Source organism: Narcine bancroftii, chromosome 12 (assembly GCF_036971445.1).
Source record: "Narcine bancroftii isolate sNarBan1 chromosome 12, sNarBan1.hap1, whole genome shotgun sequence".
NCBI classification, from domain to species: domain Eukaryota; kingdom Metazoa; phylum Chordata; class Chondrichthyes; order Torpediniformes; family Narcinidae; genus Narcine; species Narcine bancroftii.
Window position 1 is genome coordinate 41,197,456 of NC_091480.1, and position 26,565 is coordinate 41,224,020.

General features: G+C 39.0%; 1 protein-coding gene across 3 annotated transcripts in view; it reads left to right on the forward strand.

The window, feature by feature from the left end:
* usp31 (ubiquitin specific peptidase 31) overlaps positions 1-25,671 on the forward strand; it is a 157,751-nt gene extending 132,080 nt beyond the window's left edge. For all 3 annotated transcript variants that reach the window (XM_069906522.1, XM_069906523.1, XM_069906524.1), the window contains exons 16-17: positions 10,791-10,946; positions 19,899-25,671. In XM_069906522.1, coding sequence (XP_069762623.1) covers positions 10,791-10,946; positions 19,899-21,391 — 1,649 coding nt within the window. In that variant the 3' untranslated portion in view covers positions 21,392-25,671. The remainder of the gene's footprint in view (positions 1-10,790; positions 10,947-19,898) is intronic.
* The last annotated feature ends 894 nt before the right edge of the window (positions 25,672-26,565 follow it).

The following is a 26,565-nucleotide window of genomic DNA, read 5'->3' on the forward strand; positions in this document are numbered from 1 at the left end:
ATCTGATGCTGCTGTTACATGTCCTATCCAATTTCTCTTTAATTTTTTGTGTTCCACTTCAGTTAAATGTGTTTCTTGCACGAATGCTATATCAATTTTTTCTTTCTTCAGTAAATTTAACAGCTTCTTCCTTTTGATTTGGTTATGTATTCCGTTAATATTTAAAGTCATATAGTTCAACATGGCCATTTCATACTTTGTTTATCTTTCCTTTCCGTTTCCTCATCACCACCTTCCCTTCTTATCCATTTCTGTTTTCTTTTTTTGAACACATTGTAAGACATTTCTAAAACATAAAATATTTCCACTATTCCCATATCTAAAATTCCTTCAACCCCAATAGTCCCTCCCCTTTCTGAGTTGCCCTTTGTCCCTTGTCGGGCAACCACATCTCCCCTCTTCATTTGGATTTGCGAACCTGCTCGCAAGCGTCAACTGATTTCGCAGTGACTGTTATTCTTCCCCACCCAGCCCCCCCAGAAAAGATTTTAATCTTCATATATAACAAAGCTCACTCTCTTAATTCCCTCCTTACTTCCTTTCTTCCTTTTCTTTCCCTTCTTAGTTCTTACTTATACTTTATTCTTCTTTATATATAGTTTGTTGTCATTTTTGTTTTTGTTATATCTCATCATCTCTCTGTCTGTTTTGTAGCTGTTCTGCAAATTTTCGTGCTTTTTCTGGATCCGAGAACAGTTTGCTTTGCTGCCCCAGGATAAGTATTTTAAGCACCGCTGGATATTTTAACATAAATTTATAACCTTTTTTCCATAGGGTCGTTTTTGCTGCGTTAAACTCCTTCCTCTTCTTCAGGAGTTCAAAACTTATGCCTGGATAGAAAAAAAAATTTTTGACCTTTGTATTCCAGTGGTTTTTTGTCTTCTCTTATTTTTTTCATTGCCTTCTCTAATATAATTTCTCTTGTTGTATATCTTAGGAATTTTACTAGAATGGATCTTGGTTTTTGTTGTGGGTGTGGTTTAGGGGCTCATGTTCTGTGTGCCCTTTCTATTTCCATTCCTTCCTGTAATTCTGGCCTTAGGACCCTGGGGATCCATTCTTTTATAAATTCTTTCATATTTTTGCCTTCTTCATCTTCCTTAAGGCCCACTATCTTTATATTGTTTCTTCTATTATAGTTTTCCATTATATCTATCTTTTGAGTGAACAGCTCTTGTGTTTCTTTAACTTTTTTATCAGGTTTTTCCAATTTCTTTTTTAAGTCATCTACCTCCATTTCTATGGCTGTTTCTTATTCTTCCACCTCGTCTACTCTTTTCCCTATTTCTGTCATGACCACCTCTAATCTATTCACTTTTTCTTCTGTACCTTTTATTCTTCTTTTTATTTCACTGAATTCTTGTGTCAGCCATTCTTTTAATGTTTCCATGTATTCTTTAAAAAATTTTTTATCCATGTACTTGCCCTTCCTTTCATCTTCCATTTCTCTGTGTAGAGTTTGATGTTCTCCCTCCTCTTCTTCTGAGTCCACTCCAGGATCTGGCAAAGATTTAACAAATCTGTCTCTTCTGATTTTCTTGTTGGGGTTGTTTATTTTAGTTTGTTGGGTATTTTTATTTTTATTATTTTTATTAAAGGTGTCTTGGTGTTGGTCGTCTTCCTCTGGGTTGGTCATCTGTTGTTTCTCTGATTTCCTATTTTTATTCTCTTCCTTCTTGTTCCCGTTATTTTCTATGTTTTCCTGTTGGGAGTCTTACTGTCGTGTTATACTTGTCTGTTTCAGCTGTGGAATTTACTCCTAAGCTGGTCCCCCCTCCCTTCGATGTTGTTTTTGTCTTGTGCATCGCGCATGCACAATGTTTGCCTCCGTGAGCCATCTTTGTAGTCCTGAGTTCGGGGTTTCCACTGACCTCAGGGAGCGGGCTTCTCTCTCCACGGCGGGCCTCCTCGTACAGGTAAGGCCTTCACCTTTCTCTTCCGACGTCTTTCCTTCTTCTTTTCTTCCTGTTGTTTTTGGTTTTTCTTTCTTTGCTGCCATTTTCTCCACACTTTTATTTTTAATTTGTAATGGTTTCTGTGTTTGTGGCTTTGCTTTTTCTTTACTTTTTTTCAAACTTTTCTGGAGAGGGCTGGTATTTTATTACCGGTCATTACTCCATCACGTGACTTCCCCAATCGAAATGTATTATCTGATGCATTTCTATTCTTAATAAAACCTGTTTGATCAATGTGTACCAATTTAGGTAAATATTTAGCAAGTCTCTTAGCTAATACTTTCGCTATAATTTTGTAATCTACATTTAATAAAGAAATAGGTCTATATGAAGACACTTTTAATGGATCTCTAGCTTTTTTTGGAATGAGAGTTATTAAAGCACTTGAACATGATTCTGGTAACTCCTGATCTTCAATAACTTGATTCAACACTTCTCCAAATACATTAGAAAAATCATCATAAAAGAGTTTATAAAATTCCACAGGGAATCCATCATCCCCTGGGGACTTTCCATTAGGCATTTCCTGAATAGCTTCCTTAATTTCAAAATCCGTAAATGGAGATTCCAGTTCCTGAACATAATTTCCATCTAATACCAGTAACTTTAATTTAGATAAGTAAGAATCAATCCCTTACTGTAAGACCATTATCCCTTTTCCCCTCAGAAATATATAATTTCAAATAAAATGAATAAAACTGGTCATTAATTTCCTGAGGTTTGTAAGTAACTTTTGAATTCTTTTTAACAGCAATAATAGTCTGAGATGGCTGTTCAGCTTTCAATTGCCAAGCAAGTACCTTATGAGCTCTTTTCCCCAACTCATAATAACGTTGTTTAAATCGATTAATTAGGCACTCAAACTGATAAGTTTGTAAAGTATTATAATGTACTTTCAACCTCGCTAATGCAACTTTTTTTTTATCTTCTTTTACACCTTTCTGAAAATCCTTCTCTAACTCAGCAATCTTATTTTCTAACTCTAAACTTTCTGCCATATATTGTTTCTTAACTTTCGTAGAATAACTAATGATCTGCCCTCTCAAGTAAGCTTTTAAAGCATCCCATATTACAAAATTACTATCCACAGAATTAACATTTTCAGTCAAAAATAAAGAAATCTGCTCTTTAACAAAAGAAACAAACTCTGGTTTATTCAATAACATTGCGTTAAACCTCCATCTAAACGACGGACGTACTACGTCCGAACTTTCACAGGAAAAAAAAGTAATAATGAATGATCTGATATATCTCTACTTTTATATTCAGCTCGTAATACTCTACCTTGTAAATCTGCAGGTACCAAAAATAAATCAATTAGAGAAAACGAATCATGTCTTGCAATTAAAGGGCAAGGTTCTATTTTTTTTTATCCTCCTCTTTATATAAATTATCTGATAATCTGATAATTGGACATAGTTTGAGATTATGGGCACAATTTAGAAGGTTTTTTAGATTTTGGTTTTTCTCTTGCCAGCCTTATTATATCTAATCATCTTTTTCGCCTTCTTTGCAAGATACTGTCTTTAATGATTGGCACAGATTGGGTATTAAATGTTTTAAAGACCTTTTTATTCAAAACAAATTTGCTTCTTTTGAACAATTGGGGGTAAAATTTAACATACCAAACACTCGTTTTTTTTAGATATTTACAAGTTAGACATTTTGTTTAATCTCAGATCACTGACTTTCTGTGAATTCTCGAGACAAACATTCTTAGTATACTTTTTAATTAACAATTTTCTCATAAAGGTTTAATATCTTATTTATAATAATTTTCTTGATTTAAGGATAGCTTTTTAGTTAAAATTAAGAATGATTGGGAACAGGATTTGAATTTCATTCTCAGATGAGGTTTGAAGTCTGATTAATACGACATCCTTTTGTGCATGACACTGTTTGTTGCAACTTAAAGTGGTCCATAGAGTACATGTCTAAAGTTAAATTATCTCATTTTTTATTCAGATGTAAATCCTCTATGTCACCAATGTAAAATTGATGAAGCTTCTTTGGTTCACATGTTCTGTATTTCCCCTAGTTTAGAAAAAATTTGGAAAGCTATCTTTCAAATGTCCAAATAGGTTAATCTCTGCTGCAGTGTTTGCCAGATCAAGTAGTGTGTTGTGGAAGATGGGACCCCTTGACTAAAATAAAAACAGAAATTGTGGTAAATATTCAGCATATCTGCAAGCATCTTTGGAGAGAAAGAAGTAGAATAATAATTTTGATTGATGATTTTTCATCAGTATTTGTTCCAGCATTATATACCGGCTCTCAAAGCCAACCCACAAACACTCCGTATTCTTGGACTTGAAATTGTCAATGTAAGCATTTTAGCTGGCCTGCTTACTGTATTTATCCTTGTACTCACAGGTAAAACTATAGAAAATAAGTGGTTTTGTAACGGTAGCTATGAAGGAGAAATGAGAACAGTAGCCATGAGTCGGAGTCAGTTTTGTTTCCAACTGTTTTATTTAAAAAGCCCGCGCTGCGCCTTCTAAGGCAGCCATCAAGTCCCGCCCCCCCCCCCCGTGTCGGCTGTGACGTGATGACGCAAACGAGAGCGCATGTGTGGTCCCTCTGGCCACGAGGGAGCCCAAACCCAGAGGCACCATCTCGACGAGGTTGCTCTGCTGCCGTGGCTGTCACAACATGGAGCCTGTATGCCTGCGTTGCGATGTGGACCGCCAGTTTATTGAATTTGTATTTCTTCATGTTTCCAAAAATATCCGAGTCTGAGCAAACTGGATGAAACAAGACTATAAGACAAAGAAACAGGCCATTCGGCCCATCAAGTCTTCCCCACCAGTTAATTATGAGTTGATCTGTTTTCTCACTCAGTTGCACTATGACAGCTTCTATATCTGCCTGTGGCAACAAATTCCACAGTTACCACACTATACCTAAATACATTTTTCTGCTTCTCTTTTTAAGTGGATGCCCTTCAATCCTGCATTTGTGCATCATGGAAAACAACCTTTGTATATCTACCTTGATGAAGGGCTCAATTAAGTACACTGTTTGACCTGCTGAATTTCTCCAGCATTACTTTCTACATTTACTTCGTACATGCCTTTGAACATTAAACATGTTTCAATGAGATTCCCCCCATTCTCCTAAATTTCAACAAGTACAGGCCAAGAGCTGCCAAACGCTCCTCACATGATAACCCTTTAATTCCCAGAATCATCCTTGTGAACCTCATCTGAACCCTCTCCAATGTCAGCACATCCTTTACTTAAATGAGGAGCCTAAAACTGCTCACAGTCCTCCTGTGAGGTCTTCCCAGTGCCCTATAAAGCCCCAACATCACATCCCTGCTCTTGTCTACTATTGCTCTTGAAATGAATGCAAATATTGCATTTGTTTTTTTCACTACTGACACGTGCGTTTACCTTCAGACCATCCTGTGCAAGGATTCCCAGGTCCCATTGCATCATTTTCTCCCCATTGAGAAAATAGTCTGCCCATTTATTTTTTTCTAATAAAGTGCATGACCATACACTTTCTGACATTGTATTTAATTTCCCCATTTTCCTAATTGTCTAGGTTCTTATGCAGTCCTCTTATTTCCTCAACTCTTCTACATACCTTCATATCATCTCCAAACTTGGCCACAAAACCATTATCTAAATTATTAATATACCACATAAAAAGAAGTGACCCCAACACCCCGTGGAACATCACTAGCAACTGATCCCTGTATTCTGACTGTCCACTTCCTGTTAATTGGCCAATGCTCTACCCATATTAGTATGTTTCCCTTTTATACCATGAGCTCTTATCTTGTTAGGTAGCCTCATGTCCAGCACCTTGTCAAAGGGCTTCTGAGAATCCAAATGCACGCATCCACTGCCTCTCCCTTATCCAGCCGGCTTGTCACTTCTTCAAAGATTTTGTTTTACGCAAAGGGTGGTAGGGATGTGGAATGAGCTTCCGGCCGACGTAGTTGAGGCGGGATCATTGGTTACATTTAAGGAAAGACTGGATAGTTACATGGATAGGAGGGGACTAGAGGGGTATGGACCGGGTGCTGGTCAGTGGGACTAGGAGGGTGGGGATTTGTTACGACATGGACTAGTAGGGCTGAACTGGCCTGTTCTGTGCTGTAAGTGGTTATATGGTTATTTATAATAGGTTTGCCAAGCAAGATTTCCCTGAAGGAAGCCATGCTGGCTTTGGCCTGTCGTGTGTCTCCCACCACTCCGTAACCTCATCCTTCACTATTGACTTCCCAACCACTGATATCAGGCTAACTGGTCTATAGTTTTCTTTCTGCTGCCTCCCTCCTTTCTTGAATAGTGGGGTGACATTTGTGATTTTCCATTCCTTCTTTGACCATGCCAGAACCTTTGATTCCTGAAAGATCATTACCAATACCTCCACAATCTCTACAGCTACTTCTTTCAGAACCTAAGGTTGCATCCATCTGGTCTAGCAGACTTGTCCACCCTTAGACTATTCAGCTTTCTGAGCATCTTCTCCCTTGAAATGGTAACTGGACTTGCTTTCCTTCCCTGATGCCCCGACACACTGCTAATGAAGACTGATGCAAAATACTCATTTAGTTCTTCTACCATCATCTTATCTCCCATCTTTATTTCTCCAGTGTCATTTTCTAGTGGTCCTTTACCTACTTGCCTCTTTTTTTACTCTTTATATACATGAAAAAGCTTTTTGTATCCTCTTCAATATTATTTGCTAGTCAATTTTCATACTTCTACTTTTCCCTCGTATGTTTTTTTAGTTACCTTCTGTAAGTTTTTAAAAACTTTCCAATCCTCTATCTTCCCACTATTTTTTGCTTCCTTGTATGCCCTCTCTTTTGCTTTAACGTTGGCTTTGACTTCCTTTATCAGTCACAGTTGTGACATTTTTCATTCTATCTTTATTCTTTTTTGGTATGTATTTATCCTGCACCTTCCTTGTTTCTTGCAGAAACTCCATCCAAGTGCCCCCTTCCAATCTACTTTGGCCAGTTCCTCTCTCATGCCACTGTAATTTCCCTTTACTCCATTGATATTCAGACACATCTGACTTAAGTTTCTTCGCTGCCACTTGTGCAGTCCCGGGGACAGTAGGGAGTGGAGACACACCCTTCCCCGCCCCCATCTCACAGCTCCAATGTCCCAATTCGACTATCAACGGCTCCATACAGGCTTTAAAAGGTTGTTAACCTACGGGAAGGCCCATTTGGTGTAGCCAGAAATCAGAACTGGGTTTGAATCCTGTGCTTTCTGTAAGAAGTTTGTACATTCTCCCCGTGTCCATGTGGGTTATCCCCAGGGCTCTGGTTTCCTCCCGTCGTTGAAACATACCAGAGGTGTAGGTTAATTGGGTGTAAATTGGAGGCACGGATTCATGGGTAGAAATGGCCTGTTACCACGCTGTATGTCTCTATAAGTTAGTTAAAGGAACTGATGGTTTTATTTTAAAAATCCTGTGACCACGAAGTCTAGGCCCAAGATGGAGGTGCCTGTGCTGGCAGAGCCTTAGAGTGATTGTAGACTCGGGGGAAGCAAAGGACCAGCACAGGGGACCAGAAAATGGGGAGAACATCCCCATTTTGAGAAAGAAAAGCAGAGGAGAAGACCCTATGGGACGGTGAACACAGCAGCGGATCAGAAAGGGGTTCTGTAGCTGAAGAGCACACAGGCGGTGGGCTGTTGGTGACTCAAGGCAGGGAACCCATACAAGCTGCGGGCTGCTGGCAACTGGCTCGAGACTGACTGAAGGGGTACCAAGTATCAGGACTGGGATGTGAGGGGGTGCTGAAGGTGGGAGAGGCACCAAGGGGGCCTCGGGCACTGAAGTCTTTCTGATCGTGTTGAGTGTGGATCTGGTCCTTGGGTTGTTAATGGTTTGGACTGAAGTCTATGTGTGAGTGTTGAAGGCAAATCCACGGACTCAGTGACTCTAAAGGGACTCTCTTTGACTTCTCTTTCTCTGAATGTAAAGAGCGTAATTTAGGCTGATGGCAAATCTTTGCCTGCGTCTGGCAAACTAAATGCAATTTTGAGTAATTTTACATCTTTTTATTACATGACAATAAAAAATCTTGAATCCTTGTTAAATCTCAAATTGATCACTGCCCACTAATGGTTTCTTCACTCTAAGCTCTCTAATCACGTCAGGTACATTACACGTCACAGAAACCATCTCGTAGGAGGCATTCTACAAATTTTCTCCCTTGAGATCCTCTCCCAACCAGATTTTCCCCATTTACTTGCATGGTAAAATCCCCAGTGACATAACATTTCCCTTCTGAAATGCTTTTTCTATTTGATGTTGTAATTTGTTGTTCACATCCCAGCTACTGTTTTCACCCTTGTTCAACATTTTCCAATCCTATGTTACCTTTTTTTAATGATTCTAATAATAATGTTAGTCCTTACCAACAGAGCCACACCACCTCTCTGCTTACCTGCCTTTCTTTACGATACACTGTGTATCCTTAGATATTCAGCTCCCAATGACATCCATTTTTTGTCCACAGCATCATACCTGCCAATGTACTACAAGGCCGTCTACTTTATTTCTTGTGCTGCATGCACTTTAATACAACCTTTCAGCCCTTTATTTGTTACTTTTATGTTAATTCTGTATTTATGTTGCTTTGAAACTCATCCCAATGGCTGCAATTTTGCCCCGTCTGCCTGTCCTTCCATGCAAATTCCCTACCAGCTGTCTCTACTTGTGTTGCAACTGTCTCTTCCTCTGCCTCTTCACTTTGGTCCCTGCAAATCTTGTTTAACCTCTTCCCCCCCCCCCCCCCCCCCCCCCACACCACCCGCCCACAACAGGATTAGCAAACCTCCCCTCCAGTCCAGGTGCAATCCCTCCAACTTGTGAAGGTTTCTTCACCCCTTCCCAGAACAGGTTCCAATGATCCAAGAACATGAAACCCTGCCCCCTGCACTATCTCTTCAGCCACTTGTTTAAGCACCTTTTTCCCAAATGTAAATCATAGTTATGGCAATCTACAGGGGCCCATGTGGTGCTCAACTCCATCAGAAGAATAGAATGGTTTTTGGTTCAAACCTTCTCTGTCACTTTTTATAGTACATTGACAACTGTTTTGGTACCTATACTAAATTCTTGTCCAGAACTTGTAAGTTTCATCACTTTTTGCTGTCAGCTTCCATTTCTGATAATGAGAATCAGTTTATTGTTAAATTTATCATACAATGAACATATGCACTGAATTTCTTGCTTGCTGCAACTGAACAAGTACTTTGTCTTATAAAAGCTACAATAGTACAGTACATAAGAGAGATTTCCACAAAATATAAATATTCACAGTTATCCTAGAATTGAAAAAAAAAGGACTTTGCAGTGGTACAGATGTTCACTTTGTACCGTTGGACCAGATCATAGTTTTTGTTGCATGGGGAGGTTCAAGAACGTTATAGCTGTTGGATCAAAGCTGTTCTTGAACCTCGAGGTGCTGCTCTTCAGGTTTCTGTACCTTCTGAATGAAGATAACAGTGAAAGGAGGTTGTGACCAAGGGTCTTTTATAATGATGACATAGGCAGACAAATATACACATCTAAAAATAAGTATATATTTTGTTTAGTAAATATGAGAGTCTCGGAGGGTCAGTGTGACCAGTTCCTTTGGTTGTTTAGCATCCATGGGAAGAAGCTGTTTCTCAGCCTGGTGGTGCTGGCTCTGATCCTCCTGTATCTCTTCCCCAACGGGAGTGGTTGAAAGATGCTGGGTGTGGGGTAGTAGGCATCCTCAATGATTTTACACGCCATCTTCAGGTGACGATCTTGGTAGATCATGTTGATGGGGGGAGGGAGACCCTAGTGATCTTCTCTGTCACTCTTTTGGTCCTCAAATATCAAATTTATTGTCAGAGTACATACATGACATCACATACAACTTTGAGATTCTTTTTTCTGCAGGTGAGGCACAATTACCACTTATTGGTAGTGCAAAGAAAGCTACTCAACATACACATGTAAACAAAATGTAATCAAACTGACTGTGCAATACAGAGAGAGAAAAAATCAATAAAGTGAAAAATAAGACATTTAGAGTCTCTGATTGAGTTTGATGTTGAGGAGTCTGATGGTGGAGGGGGAGCAGCTGTTCCTGAACCTAGTGGTGTGAATCTTGTGGCACTTGTACTTCTTTCCTAATGGTAGCAGCGAGAACTGGGTGGTGTGGATCCTTGATTGCTGCCGCTCTACCCTGTAGATGTTCTTGGTGGTGGGGAAGATTTTGCCTGTGATTACCTCGGTTGATTTCCCCTACCTTTAGCAGGGCTTTATTTTTAAAATATTTTATTGATTTTATACATTTTTTTTAAAAAAAACCAAGCAAGTACATAGTTTATGTGGAATGCAAAAAGTAAGTAAGAAATGCATCACATACATAATAAAGATAATATACAAAGACAAAAAAAAACCCCAAAAATCAAAAGTTAATCCAAACCCCATCCTTCTAACAATGTTGCACTGCAGAAAGAAACAAGGCTTCTGGTGACACTGCATCTCGAAGAAGGGTGGGAAGATTTTAGCCAGGAATGTCAGCATTTCCAGTTATTTGCTTGGTAATCTCTGTTACATCCCAATTGAGGACGAATGAGGATTAGTACCTTTTTATTGAGCAACCTATCAATTTGTATAACTATCTCTTTCTGTGGTACCACATTGGCAGCATAATTTAATGTGAAAGCAGATGCAAAATATTTGATATCTCCAATCAGCTGGAAATTTTTGAGAGATCTGATTTTTTGATGTCTGAAAATTCTGTGTGATAATTTGTATGAAATACATTTTGCTTCAGTATAGTGATTTAATTTTTGTCTGTCTATTTATCTCAAGGTTCTACTAGCTCATCTCTCTGTGAGCACTGGATAAATCGCCTCACAGGCAGCAAACAACCGAGCATCACGTCCACTGCATCTTCTCGCCGGACATCACTCGTTTCACTTTCTGAATCTGTGGAATTTACACAGGATCGTAGCGATCAAGATGATGGTATGCTTTCTTAGAATTCTCTGCAGTTCCCACTCTTCTGCACCCATACTTGTGTAACTTGTGTAATCTTTAATGTTTCTGGGAATTAAAGAATTGGAGCAGCAAGGTTTCCTGAAGCAACGCGGAAGTTTAAAAAAAATCTCTGCCCCTCAGTTGCTCCTCCACACTTGCCCTCCACAGCCCCCCCCCCCCTGCAAAACACCCCCTGCCTCCTCTGGCCAATGCCCAACTGTACATCACCTATCCCCAAATTTAATTACCCTAGAAGAGGAACAACTCTTCCATGATTCAGATGTGACTGTGACAGAAGAGTGAACTTGAAATGATGTGGGTATTGAAGTTCACTAGCAATCTTTAGTTTGTGAGCATGGATAATGAGTATCAATGTATTCCAAGTGTTTAATGAAAGGTTACTTTCTCAAATACAAATAGCAAATGCAGTTTTCAGTGGACCAGTGGTGAGAGCAATCTTGATCCAATGATATCATGTCATGCAAATGTTGCTTTCTTCTCATGCTTTTTTTTTGTCTTCGAGATCAGAATCTTGTGAATCTGAACAGTTATTGAAATTGAAAAGTGAAAGTTAATTTGTATTTGGGCAATGCAGCTTTTTTCACACCAATTCAGAGTGCCTTCCATGAAAATGCAAATAAACCATATTAAAAATTTTAAATTTAGACATACAGCACAGTAACAGGCCCTTTCAGCCCACGAGCCCATGCCACCTGGGAGAAAACCAGAGCACCAGGAGAAAACTTGCACAGTCACAGGGAGAACATATAAACTTGTAGCAGACAGTGAGGGTCCAGTCGCATGTGCTATAGCAGCATTGCGCTAACTGCTAACCTAACCGTGCCACCCAAGCCATTAAAGGTTTGAATATTATTAGAGGAACTAATTGGGAGGGAACAAATTCCAGGAACATGGGAATGCCTGGGGGAATGTGTCTAATTTGGTCAGCTCTTTGAAAGATGAGATGAATGACTTGCTTTATCATTCAGTGATTCGTGATTGATGTAATATGTAGTGAGTTTGTGAGGAGGGGCAAGCAGTGGAAGGAGCATAAATATAGTTACTTGAAGGGTTTGAAATGTGTCTTTCAATGCAAGGAGTTTTAGGAATAGAGATCAGAGCATGGATCAGGACGTGAAATTAAGATGTTGTGGCCGTTACAGAGACTTGGCTGAGTGAAGGAAGGACAGGATTGGCTGATACAGGTGCCAGGGATAGGATCAGAGGTAAAAATGGGGGGTGGGTAGCATATCTGGTCAGGAATAGTATCACAGCTGCAGAAAGGGGAGGGAGTCACGTGATGGAGTAGTGGCCGGACGGTGAACTCCAGCCCTCTCCAGAAAAGTCGGAAAAAACAAAGGAAAACACAAAGGCACAGAAATAAAAGTTAAAGAAAAGTGAGTATAAAGGTGGAAAGAAGATGGCGACAAAAAAAGAAAAATCGAAATCAACGGTAAGAAGAGAGGAAGAGAAGACAACGGAGGAAGAAGGATAAGGCCTTACCTGTTCGAAGAGGCCCGCGGTGGAGAGAGAAACCCGCTCCCTCAGGTCGGTAGAAAGTGGACTACAAAAATGGCTCGCTGAGCTGAGTAAAAGTGTGCAACCGCACATGCAAAAAAACACACCGACGGGAGGGGTGACCAGCTGGGGAGTCGATCTCCACAGCCAGCAACGACAGCTGCAGAACAGCAGCAGCAAGAAGAGAACACAGAAGACAATGAAAACAAGAAAGAAGAGAAGAAAAGGGCAACAAAGAAACAACAGATGGCCAATCCAGAGGAAGAAGAAGAGGAAGAGTACAGTGAAATAGAAGAAGAAGGGAAAGGCAAGATAAAGGATATACTTTCTCTTGTTAAAGAATACATGGAGTCATTTAAAGAATGGCAAACACAGGAATTTAATGATTTAAGAAGAAGAATAAACAACACAGAAGAGAAAATGAATAAAATAGATATGACCTTAACAGAAATGGGAAAGAAAATGGACAAGATGGAAGAGCGGGAAGCAGCAGTAGAAATGGAGGTAGAGGACTTAAAAAAAGAAATTAGAGGAATCTAATAAAAAAGTTATAGAGACACAAGAACTGTTAGCTCAGAAAATAGATATAATGGAAAATTATAACAGAAGAAATAACATAAAGATAGTGGGCCTTAAGGAAGATGAAGAAGGCAAGAATATGAGAGAGTTTATAAAAGATTGGATCCCTAGGATCCTAGGATGTCCAGAACTACAGCAAGAAATGGAAATAGAAAGGGCACATAGAGCATTGGCCTTTAAACCACAACCACAACAAAAACCAAGATCTATTTTAGTAAAATTCCTAAGATATACTACAAGAGAAAAGGTACTGGGGAAGACAATGGAAAAAGTAAGAGAGGGCAACAAGCCACTGGAGTACAAAGGGCAAAAAATCTTCATTTATCCAGATATAAGTTTTGAACTCCTAAAGAAGAGAAAGGAGTTCAATACAGCAAAGGCGATTTTATGGAAGAAAGGGTATAAATTTATACTAAAGCATCCAGCGGTATTGAAAATATTTATTCCAGGACAACAAAACAGACAATTCTCGGATCCAGAAGAAGCGCGAAAATTTGCAGAACAATTACAAAATAGACTGAGGGATGAAGACGTGTAATGAGAGTAAAAATGACCACGATTTATATGTATGTGGGTAAAGAGGTATAAGTGTGTAGATGTATAATGTGCATACGTGAATGTATCCGTATTTAGAGGAAAATATAGATAGTATAGACAAGAATTAATAAGGGAAGGAAATGGAATAGAGGGAATAAGGAGGGAACTAAAAGAGTGACCTTTGTTACATATGAAAAGTGAAATCTTTTCTGGGGGGGCTGGGTGGGGAGGAGTTGCGGTCACTGCAAAATCAGCTGACGCTTGCGAGTGAATTTGCAAACCCAAATGGAGAGGGGAGATGTGGTTGTCCGACAAGGGATAAAGGACAACTCAGGAGGGGAAGGGGAGATTGGGGCTAAAGAAGTTTTAAATAGGAGAATAAGGAAAATGATTGATGTTTTAGGAATGTTGTCTTATAAAGGGTTTAAAATAAGAAAACAGAAATGGAAAAGGAGGAAAGGTAATGATGGAAAAACGGAAAGGGAAGATAAACAAAGTATAAAATGGCTACGTTGAACTATATGATTTTAAATATTAATGGAATACATAACCAAATTAAAAGGAAGAAACTGCTAAATTTACTGAAAAAAGAAAAAATTGATATAGCATTTGTGCAAGAAACACACTTAACTGAATTGGAGCACAAGAAATTAAAGAGAGATTGGGTAGGACATGTAACAGCAGCATCGTATAATTCAAAAGCAAGAGGAGTGGCTATATTAATTAGTAAAAATGTGCCATTTAAAATAGAAGAGGAAATAATAGATCCAGCAGGGAGATATGTAATGATAAAATGTCAGATATATTCGGAGTTTTGGAATCTACTCAATGTATATTCACCTAATGAAGAAGATCAAAAGTTTATGCAAGATATCTTTTTGAAGGTAGCAAATGCGCAAGGGAACATATTAATAGGAGGGGATTTCAACCTGAATTTGGATTCAAATATGGATAAAACTGGGAAAAAAATTAACACAAAGAACAAAGTAACCAAATTTATAATTAAATCAATGGAAGAAATGCAACTTTTGGATATATGGAGGAAACAACACCCAAAAGAAAAGGAATATTCATATTACTCGGCTAGACATAAAACATACTCAAGAATAGACCTATTTTTGTTATCAGCTAGTATGCAAGATAGAGTAAGAAAAACAGAATATAAAGCTAGAATACTATCGGACCATTCACCCTTAATATTGACAGTAAAGCTAGAGGACATCCCTCCAAGAATGTATAGATGGAGATTAAACCCCATGTTACTTAAAAGGCAGGATTTTAGAGAATTTATTGAAAAACAAATAAAAATATATTTTGAAATAAATACGGAATCAGTGGAAGATAAGTTTATACTATGGGATGCAATGAAAGCATTCATTAGAGGGCAAATAATAAGTTATGTAACCAAGATGAAGAAGGACTATAATCAGGAAACAGAGCAGTTGGAAAGGGAAATAGTAAATATCGAAAAAAAATTAGCAATGAAGGAAGATACAACTAAAAGAAGAGAATTGGCGGATAAAAAAATAAAATATGAAACACTACAAACATATAAGGTGGAGAAGAATATAATGAAGACAAAACAGAAATATTATGAACTGGGTGAAAAAACGCACAAAATCCTAGCATGGCAGCTTAAGACAGAACAAGCTAAGAAAATGGTATTGGCATCAAGGAAAAAGGACAAACAAATTACATATAATCCAAAAGAAATTAAGGAAAACTTTAGAGAATTCTATGAACAATTATACCGAACTGAAAACGAAGGGAAAGAAGGGAAAATAGATGAATTTCTGACTAAAATTGAACTACCAAAACTACAAATAGAGGAACAAAATAAATTAACAGAGCCATTTGGAATAGTAGAAATACAAGAGATAATAAAAAAATTACCAAATAATAAGACACCAGGAGAGGATGGATTCCCAATAGAATTCTACTAAACATTTAAAGACTTATTAATTCCGCCCCTCCTGAATGTAATCAACCAGATTGATGAAACACAAAGCTTACCAGATTCATGTAAAACAGCAATAATTACAGTAATACTAAAGCAAGGGAAAGATCCACTCTCACCAGCGTCATATAGACCAATATCTTTACTAAACACAGATTATAAGATAATAGCTAAACTATTAGCAAACAGATTAGCAGAGCATGTACCGAAAATGGTAAATTTAGACCAAACTGGATTTATTAAAAAAAGACGCACAACAGACAATATTTGTAAATTTATTAACTTAATTCATGCAGTAGAAGGAAATAAAGCACCTGCAGTAGCAGTTGCTTTAGACGCAGAGAAGGCCTTTGACAGAGTAGAATGGAATTATTTGTTCAAAGTATTGCAAAAATTCAGTTTACCGGAGAAGTATATTAATTGGATTAAAGCGTTATATAAGGGACCATTAGCGAAAGTGACAGTAAATGGACATGTATCAAAGCAATTTAACTTAAGCAGGTCAACACGGCAGGGATGCCCACTATCACCTTTATTGTTTGCGTAAGCTATAGAACCACTAGCAGAATTGATAAGAATAGATAATAATATAAAAGGAATAAAAATAAAAGACAAGGAATATAAAATCAGTCTATTTGCGGATGATGTTATAGTGTACTTGACAGAACCAGAACTATCAATAAAAGAATTATATAAGACATTGAAGGAATATGGAGAAGTGTCGGGTTACAAGATAAATGTAAATAAAAGTGAAGCAATGCCTATGAATAATGCGGATTTCTCAAAATTTAAGAAGGAATCTCCATTTAGATGGCAAATTCAGGTGTACAAATAAACAAAAATCTCGGCCAACTATATAAACTCAATTATTATCCACTAATGAAAAAATTACAGGACGATTTAGAGCATTGGAAACATTTACCACTAACACTAATAGGAAGGATAAACTGTATTAAAATGAACATTTTTCCAAGGATATTATACTTATTTCAGGCATTGCCAATACAACTGACAGAAAAATTCTTCAAGGAGTTAAAGAAAATAATAAGGAAATTTTTATGGAGAGGGGGGAAACCGAGGATAGCACTGGATAAATTAACAGAATGGTATAAACAAGGAGGCTTACAACTGCCAAACTTTAAAAATTATTATAGAGCCGCACAATTAAGATACCTATCAGATTTTTATCAAACAAGGGAAAAACCAGACTGGACGAGATTAGAATTAGATAAAATAGGGGAAAAGATACCTGAACACATATTATATAAATGGGATGAAAAATTGGTACAACATAGAAGTTCTCCAGTATTACATCATCTCCTCAATATTTGGAAGAAGATTCATGTAGAAAGAATTAAAACAAATTATCAATTACCAAAACTAATATTGACGCAAAACAAGTTACTCCCTTTTACAATAGATAACCTTTCCTTTAGAGAATGGGGAAAAAAAAGGGATTAAAAGAATAGAAAATTGTTTTTCAGGAAATAGATTCTTATCCTTTGAACAAATGAATGATAAGTACAATATAACTCAAGATACAGCGCTGGCATATTATCAATTGAGATCCTACTTGAAGGATAAATTAGGAAGCAGTTTGAGTTTGCCAGAGGCAAGTAACCTTGAATATGTGATTACAGATACAATGATAATCAAAAGATTTATAACAAATATGTATATTAAACTGCAAGAAAAGGAGAATGAGGAAACAAATGGTAAAACTAAACAAAAATGGGAACAAGATTTAAACATAAAGATAAAAAGGGAAACATGGGAGAAATTATGTTCTGGAACGATGAGAAATACAATAAATACGAGGTTACGTATGATACAATATAACTGGATACACAGGCTATACATTACACCTCAAAAGTTAAATAAATGGGACCCAACAGTATCTGATAGATGTTTTCGATGTAAAAAAGAAATGGGAACAACAATTCATGCAATCTGGACAAGTGAGAAAGTAGAAAAATTTTGGGAAGATCTCAATCAGATATTAAATAAAATAACAGAAAACAATATACCAAAGAATCCAGAGATCTTTCTCCTAAGTAACATAAAAAACAAAGAATTTGGAATTGATTTGGAGTATGCACAAAAAAGATTTGTTAAGATAGCTCTAGCCGTAGCAAAAAAATGTATTATGTCAACCTGGAAATTGGAAGATAATTTGAAAATACAACAATGGTATATAGAAATGAATAAATGTATTCCATTAGAAAAAATAACATATAGTTTAAGAAATAATATTGAAATATTCGAACAAATATGGGAGCCTTACATTAAATACAATAGCGAAAACCTACCGGGGACAATCAATACCTAAGTTGATGGAAGGAGAAGGAAAGAAAAGAATGGACTCAGTAGAATTTCTGGTGTATTTTTGTTGAGTGACAACATTGTCTGACTGGTTTAATGTATCCTAGATTGTATACCTTAAATGGATGGGAGGGGGGGGTGGGGGGGGTGGGTTGGGAGGAGGGGGGGGGAGAAAATGTCACTGTATATGTGTGAAAAGGAAAAAGTGTGTATCACGACTAATGTGATTTATGGTGTGAAAAATCAAAAATTAAAAAAAAAAACAGCTGCAGAAAGGGAGGATATTGTGGAGGGAGTTTTGGTGTGGGTGGAAGTCAGAAATGGGAAGGGAGCAACCATTGTACTTGGGAGTAGTCTATAGAACTCGGGAGCAGATAAGTAGACAAATTTAGGAATGGTGCAGGAATTACAGGGTTGTTGTTATGGGAGACTTCCAAATATTGACTGGCACCTCCTGACTGCAAGAGGGATAGATAGGGCAGAATTTGTCAGGTGTGTCCAAGAAGGATTCTTGACATAGTATGTGGACCAACCGACTGGAGGAGAGGCCAGACTGGGTAATGAACCTGGTCAGGTGATGGACCTTTTCGGTGATGGTGACTGCAACTCCCTGAGCTTTCGCATAGCTATGGATAGGGATAAAAGCAGACAAAATAGGAAAGTGTTTATTTGGGGAAGAGCTAATTACAATGGGATGAGGCAAGAACTAGGGAGAGTAAATTGGAAATGGATGTTCATGGGCGAGAGCACAGAGGTTATGTGGAGAATGTTAGAGACCATTTATGCAATGGTCTGGATTGGTTTGTCCCACTGAGACAAAGATGGTAGAAAAAGAGTACCATGATTAACAAAACAGGAGAGGCAGCTCGTTAAAGGAAAAATGGAAGCATACATTAGATTTAGGAATCAAAAAACAGGGAAGGGCTCATGAGATTTATATGGTAGCCAGGAAGGAACTTAAAGGACAGGAGAGCTTGAAGTGGACATGGGAAGGACTTGGCAAGTAGGATTAAAGAGAACTCCAAGGTTTTCTTGCATATGTGAAGAAGGATTGTGAGAGTGTAGATAGGGCCGCTTGAGGATAAAGGAGGCAATGTGCCTGGAGGCGGAGGAGGTCCTCAGTGAACTGGAGTTATGGGTGCCCTGAACGCCTTGCCAGGGATGGTGGTGAAGGCTGGAACATTAGGGGCATTTAAGAGACTCTTAGGTGCATGGATGAAAGAAAAATAGGGATTACGAGGTAGAACGGCTTAGTTTTTTTTGGTAGGAGTATATAGGTTGGCACACATCGAGGGCTGAAGGGCCTGTGTTTTACATTCTAAACAAAATCTGTCGGAGGAACCCAGTAGGCTGAGCAACATCAGTGGAAGAAAAACAATGGTAATGTTTCAAGCCAAAACTTTTTATTGGGACTAGAGATGCATGGAAGAGAGGTTGGTGTACAGAGGACGGAGTGGTTCACCAATCCTCCTTGGGCTAAGTCCTACTCCTCCTACCTTTCCTCTAGCCTTCTCCTCCCTATTCCCAGTCTTGATAAACGGCAGTCATTCTTTTTCTCCCACTGATGCTGCTCGACCCATGGAGATTGAATTTTGCTGGACAAATTGTGCAGAATACGTCCCAGGAGCTAATGAGGTAATGGGCCACGAATTTGTTTCCATGATGTTGACTGAGGAATTGAATAATTATTGGCCTGGAAACTGGAGAGGGAGCATCCTGACTTCCCTTTAAAACAGCCGAGGAATCTTTTATACCACCAGAGAACAGACAAGGCTGTTTTTCTTGAAAGATTGAAATATTCTGCCAAACAGAATTGCTCCAATACATGAAGGTGCTGCTAATTGCTTGCCAGAGTTTTTTTTTAAAGTAATATTTAAAAACTGCTTAATTCCAAGACCTTGCCTTATGATGTCTGATGCATTGGAGCAGTTAATATGACATTGTAAAGAGATTTGTACTCTCTGATACAATTGCTGTACACAATTTTTAACAGTTTGACAGTCACTTTAATTTTTCTTGTTGTGCAGGTGGATTTTCGACACGCCCTTTTGTGAGGAGTGTCCAGCGCCAGAGTCTTTCATCCAGATCCTCATTTGCTAGCCCCTTGGTGCTCAATGAGAATGGAACTAAATCTCAGAGGACATTATCTAGTAAGCTGCAAATGCGGTCCAACTCTCCATCACTGTTCTCTTTTGAGTCTCCCACTCATAGCCTGTCTCCACCGGCAGACCTACTGGGACACAAGAGTGTCAGCATGGGCACTTCCTCACTTCAGGATCTGGGGGCAACTGCTGCTGGACTCTCTGGAAGGGCACCCCTTGCTGTCATGGAAGGTGTGGTCCGAGAGGAAGAGTTTAGAGTCACAGGGAAGTCAGTGGGACAGAGACCCTCTTTAGCCTATAGTAGACTGCTTGACCAGTGTGGCAATGGGACAGGAGTCTTGGACAAGCTGACCCCACCAATCAATGTTGTGGACAAGAAAAGCACACCCATTTTGGGAATTTCTCGGTCTGCAAACGTGAGTGCTGCTGCTTTGGTTGAAGAGCACAAACACAGGCAGGGCCTTGTGACAGGAGCAGCTAACACAGAGAGTGAACAGAAGAGGCCCAGTTCCAGAGTGCCTTCTGAACAGGCTAAAGGCTCTTTAGCCAAAGCTCAACTAACTCTGTCTTCTTCTCTCAAGAACCCCCAGAAGACTTCGTCCACATGTGATAAAGTTGACGCAAGAGTCAGAGCTCGGCGTTCTATGTCGCACTCTGTTCCCCGAAAGGAGCCGGATAAAAATCCGCAGCTGGTCGGTTTGCCTGCAGCTCAACACAAATCAAAGGTGCCCCCGTCTTCCCCACAGCCAACTTCCCCAACAAGGAAAAAACTGCCGGGAAGGTCCAAGACTGCCGAGGGCCACTCCAAACGCAGTCCTTCTCCTGAAAAAGGCAAGTTGACATCTTCCAAAGCCAGCAGCACAGGCAAGCTGTCACACACTAAGTCAGGGAGCCGACTGGAGAACAGGAGACTGAGGAATTCAAGCAGCAGCTCCTCCATGACTGAAGCAAAGTCCTTGGATGCCCACTCGAGAACTGATTTGAGACGAGACAGCAGCAAGTCCGATGACAAAGGCATGTCATTCTTTCGGGCAGCACTGAGGCAGAAAGAAAGTCGGAGGTCAGCCGATTTGGGGAAGAGCAACATTCTTTCCAAGAAGTCAGCAGATGGACCTCCTAGGACAACAAGCAAAAAAGTCTCCAGTGAAGTCCCAACCAAGGAAGGCAGGCGAATGACAAGAGACCAACCACCTTGTGTATCTTCCTCTGACTCGACGCTGGCTAGTAAAACAGTGTCAAGGGGGAAGCAGTCGAGCAAGGATGCCACTCCCACAAAGTGTTCATTACTTCCTGCTGTCAAATCCAAGTCGTCCTTGCCGGAGGTAGATTCTCAATCCCCATCAAACAAAAAGACGTACAAATCCAGAAAGATTGTCACTAGCAGCCTGCAGACATCTGGCCGCCATAACAAAAAGTGAAAATCAGATCAGAAAGAAAAACACTCCCCAGAAATGCTCGTCTGGTGTTGTTTTTGTCACACTTTATTTTCTCGTTCCTTCCTTCTCGCCTTTCCTCCTGTTCCTCATTTTTTAAACAAGCTTTTTACTGGAGGATGTTTTTATTTTGCAGTTATTGTGCCGACATTGGTGACAAAAGCTATCGATTTAAGCGCCTTTTGTTGTGCCATCAAACCAAATGATTACGGTGTGAGGGTCATCAGTGCCACCCTCCTCTTTCCCACCAACCCTGGAGGTTGCCTTTCTATGGTGGGTTTTAATGCAGCACTTTGTATCGACCTTCAGAACATGCTTTTGTTGCAGAATAGCACTACTGTTCAATGAATGATTTGAATTTTAATTATTTTTAAAAAATGTTTTACCAGACTAAGAACTACTGCACATTCTGACAAAGCCATTGAATTCAGTAATCAATTTTATTCTCTCCAATAAGCTTTTGGTGGATGCTATGTTAACACCTTGCTGTCCAATACTGAAAATACAGCAAATCTCAGGTTAACATGCAAGGAATAAATGGGAGCAATAACTATTTCAATTGGAATATGCCAACTTTGTGAAATGGTCACAGCCCCCATTTGGTCGCAGGATATGCTTTTGCTGCGGGGAGAAGAGGAAGAGAGATGGAATGTTATAATGTCATTGTCTTTTGGTTCAGTCCCTGACCAGTCTATCCCACATGAGTGACTTCCAATTGAGATACTACAAATCTTTCAAATTGCCACCTTTTTACAGCCTGAAATGATATGTTGACACCTGCCAGTTATAATTCAATTACTTGGAAAAAGAATTCAGCTGAAATGCTGATGGTCAGGAATAAATAATTTCTACTCATATATTCGTGTCTATGGGAAGAAATGTATGAAAGACCACACTAGAGGTAAAAGAAAGCTGCCTGTGGTTTCAAAGCAACAAATTTAACCAGAAAGAAGTTTCCAGATGCTTCTTAACCCAATGATGTCAAGGCTCGGCTAACTGAGGTTCTTTCTGTCTTAATAAGTATCAAAAAAATGGCTTTAGAAAGAAACAAAGCTCTTGTTTACATTTTGAGATGTGCATGATTCTTTTCAGTTTCTGATTTCCTGGACTCACTTCCACCGTGGCTATTTGGCTAATCCTGCCTGTGCCCGCTCTTTGAAAGTACTATCCAACTGATTTTATTCTCTAAATCTCTCCTCATGACCTTCCAGGCTTGTCTTTTTCAAGAATTCTTCCAATGCTCTTTCAAAAGTTCTGATTGAATATGTGTTCCAGATCATTTTGCTTCATGCATCGTCTGTTTTTCCATTGTAATAATGCTAACCCATGAGATGCAGCTTGCCAATGAGCAGTCCTGTTGATAGCATTTGCCAGTTACTGTATATATTATGTGGTATAATTCATCATAGACTTTACCCACCCAGTGAAATGTTCCCATGTACAGTCTATCCTGTCATGGACTCTGGCCATACATTGAGTCACCTTCCATGTCTCAGGGGCAAATTTTCTGTAAATATTGTGATTCAGTCCCTGAATTGATCTATTAACTCTTTCTGATCAATGCCAATTTACTCTTGTAACGTCAGCAGAGTTGTTGTTACAAGGAGCATGAAAACCAGTGCTTTGATTTCAAACATCACCACTTTTGCATACACCCATGTGAACAAGCTTCTGCCTGCCTTGGTCTGGGCTCATGTGCTGTAGTAACATTCTGCTCCTCTCAAATGTGTGGGGAACACAAACTGCCTGTTCACAGTAGTTCACGATATGTTACTAGTTCCCAAAGGATGTAAAGACCTTTTTTGTTTTGCTGTGTTTTCTGCTGTGGATATCCTCAATAAAATTTGAATCTGACTGAACATAGCAAAACAAACGTATTTGCAGCCTTTCAAGACCTTTTCTCCTCCCTACCTGTGTACCTGCTGAGCTGTCCCAATGGGAAAAGCATCATCTGGTGCAGAACTGGACCAAGGGCATATAATGATCCCGTTCTCCTCCCCAAAGTGTGTCTGCTGAGGTATCTGGCCTTAGCTGGTGCATTGGAAGCCATGCTTCACTTGCCAACATAGCCTTGTGAGCAGGGAAGGTGAGAGTAGGAGCAGAGGGAGCCAAAATCTACTTGGAACAGTGAATCAGTGAAAGGTGAGTTGTTCACTGCTAGATCCTGTGAAGGACTGGGTTCATTATAGTGCAGGTGTTGACTCCTTTCTGAATGTCAAGCCTCTAGTTACACTTTTACTGAAGTGTAAATGGGGCTCCCCAATTATGCACAAAAGAAAAACTTTGTTCTTCCCCTTGTCCCCTTGTACATCTTCTTGTCTGCGTGCACTTAAGGAAGCGCATTACTATGCAAGTGCCAAGGCTTTGGTTGCACTGAGGTTCTTTAGAGTAGGGTTATTCATTTTAATGTTGCAGTTCTGTATTTGAGAATGGAGGCCTGGCTGATCTCATTGCTTTGTTTGCACAACTTGATTCACCTCTCTCGATGTGTGTGATCAGTGCGAGTTTTTGTAAAATAATTTATCAAGAGCAGAATCATGTAACTGGAAGCAGTAAACAAGTAGATTTAAACCTGACATTTACTATTTTGTTAATATTGGCTGTAACAAAAAAAAAAGTTTTGGTAACAGTTCAAATTATTCAGCACTGACATTTTTCTTTTGCTGAGTACTCCATTGTAAAGGGTCGTTTCCGCACTTGGCTTCCTCCCCTGATTTTTAGCAGTGGTATTTGCTTTAAAAGAAGTTCATTGTTTTTATTGTTTCTAATTAGATTTGTAAAGATTCAAAAGGCGATAAAATGTAATCACATGGATATACAAAAAAAAGTAGTTCAAGCTTCTTGAGGAAAGTATCTTGCATCCCAGTCCCAACCTGTGGAGTCCAGTCCGTGAATAGACCTTTAACATAAATGCAATTGCTTGTATAAAAGATGTGTTGCAGAGATGTAGTTGTGTCTGACTTCCCAAATTCACAGTTGACCTTGTGAGAACATTGTATAGAGTGGGATTTTTGTTACTTCTGGACTGGACTTTACAGGTATTAAGTTGATGGTGGAATGACATAAATTCTTTCTAGTAATGCCCATCAGGTTCAAGGGGTTTAAACCTACATTTCATAGGGTGGTTGACAGCATATTGGTTGTGTAAATGGATCTATAAAATCATGTTTCTGAGTTATAAAGACTAACTGTGCATAAAATTAATGACTGAAATAAGTTTGACAAACCAACTTGAGCATACATCATTTCTTAATTGTTGAAATTGTTCCCATGCCTAATCCCTTACAGTACCACGTTGAATGCAATTCCTGGACTTGGTTACTCATAATTCCAAGCCAGTAGACCTGGAATTTTAGACTTTTGATTAAAAAAAACGAACACTGCCTCCTTGCTGCTTGGTTTGTAGCTCCCAGACTTTGATGTGAATGTACTGTGATCAGTAAAGAATGGGAACTTTTGAATCTTTAACCAGAAGCTGACCATGAATACCTTCACAGTTTGCAAATTGAAACTTGTTTTTTTTCTTTTTTTTAAAAAATAATTTGGTATTTGGCTCCCAGAGTTAGGCCTACTTAATTTCTATTTTCATTCCATTGAAGGGAACACTGGAAAAAAAAGAATAAGGGACCATATTGTCCATTTTCAGGTAGATCACCAAGTACTGGAAATTTGAAATTGAACTATAAAGTTAATTGGTGTTGGAACCAATTAGAGATAGTATTCTCTATTGATAGGATTGGCATCCTTTGTTTCAAATTACATGTATTACATTTTATGAAGTTTTTGCCACATTTTATGCCTCTTCCCATGTAAAGATTGCATCAAGGGAAGGAAATGAGCTGTTAACCTCTGGCTGATGGTTAGCCTCTGTCCCTGGTGAGGGCAAGTTTGAGCCATTGATCTTCCGATAACCCTGACACCCCACATACACCACAACTTAAAAACGAAATAGAGGGATATGAACAATATGGGCCTGTCGCTGACTCCTGTATTGTGTGACTTTCTCCTTGTAAATTAGGACATCAACTTGGTGTTGCTGAAATCTTTTTAAGTTATTTTGGGCAGATGCATGAGAATGTATTGCCGCCTTTCAATAATTTATTTGTATGTTTTATTAACAGGAGGTGTATGCACTTTTTTATATGCAGAATCTGTATTGTTTTCTATGTTTTAAAAGAATGTTTCTTTGAGAATCGTTTGTACAAAGTCCATGTTAGAACAACTGTACATGAGCAAGAATTATAAAAATTAAAAAGTCAAATACATACTGTCTTGTTGTGCGAGTTAATTTCTCCAGCTTATCGAAGCAAAAAACCTGTCCTTTCAGGGTAAAGGCCCAACCATTCAAGTTCAGTGTCACTTGTACCAAGATGCAGTGATAGGAGTTGTGTACAGACCAGTAGACCATAGTACAATAATTAAGATAGTATAAAAGTGCAGTTACAGAGAGAGAGAGAGAGAGAGATCAGTTGGTATCAATTGGAGCAAAGACTTGATTTTACTCTTGTGCTTGGGGAAGTGGTAGTGAGTGATCTCACACACGTGCATCTTCTTCCTGATGAGAGGGGGATGAAATGAGTATGGCTGAGGTGAGATGAGACTTTTAAAATGTTGCTCCCAAGGCAGAGGGTACTCCAGATTGAGTCATTGGTAGAAAGAAGGGTGAGTGTGATGTTCTGAGCTACATTCTCTGGTGTTTCTTGCAGTTTTGGATATACCAATTCTTGTAGCATAATGATGTATCTTAATTAAATGCTTTCAAAGGCGCACCTGTTAAGGCATTTAAAAAGCTAACATAGAACATGCAGTAGAACATAGAAAACTGCAGCGCGGTACAGGCCCTTCGGCCCTTAAAGTTGTGCTAACCCATATACTATATCTCTAAAAACGAAGTACTAAACCCACCCTACCCCATAACCCTCTATTTTACCTTTAACCTTGTGCCTAAGAGTTTCTTAAATGCCCTAAGGTTTCAGCCTCCACCACTATCCTAGGCAAGGATTTCCGGGCACCCACAACTCTGGGTTTAAAATAAAACTTGCCCCTGATGCCTCCCCTAAATTTCCCTCCCTTCACTTTGTACATATGCCCTCCTGTGTTTGCTGACCCTGCCCTAGGAAACAGATGCTGGCTGTCCACCCTATCTGTGCTTCTCATAA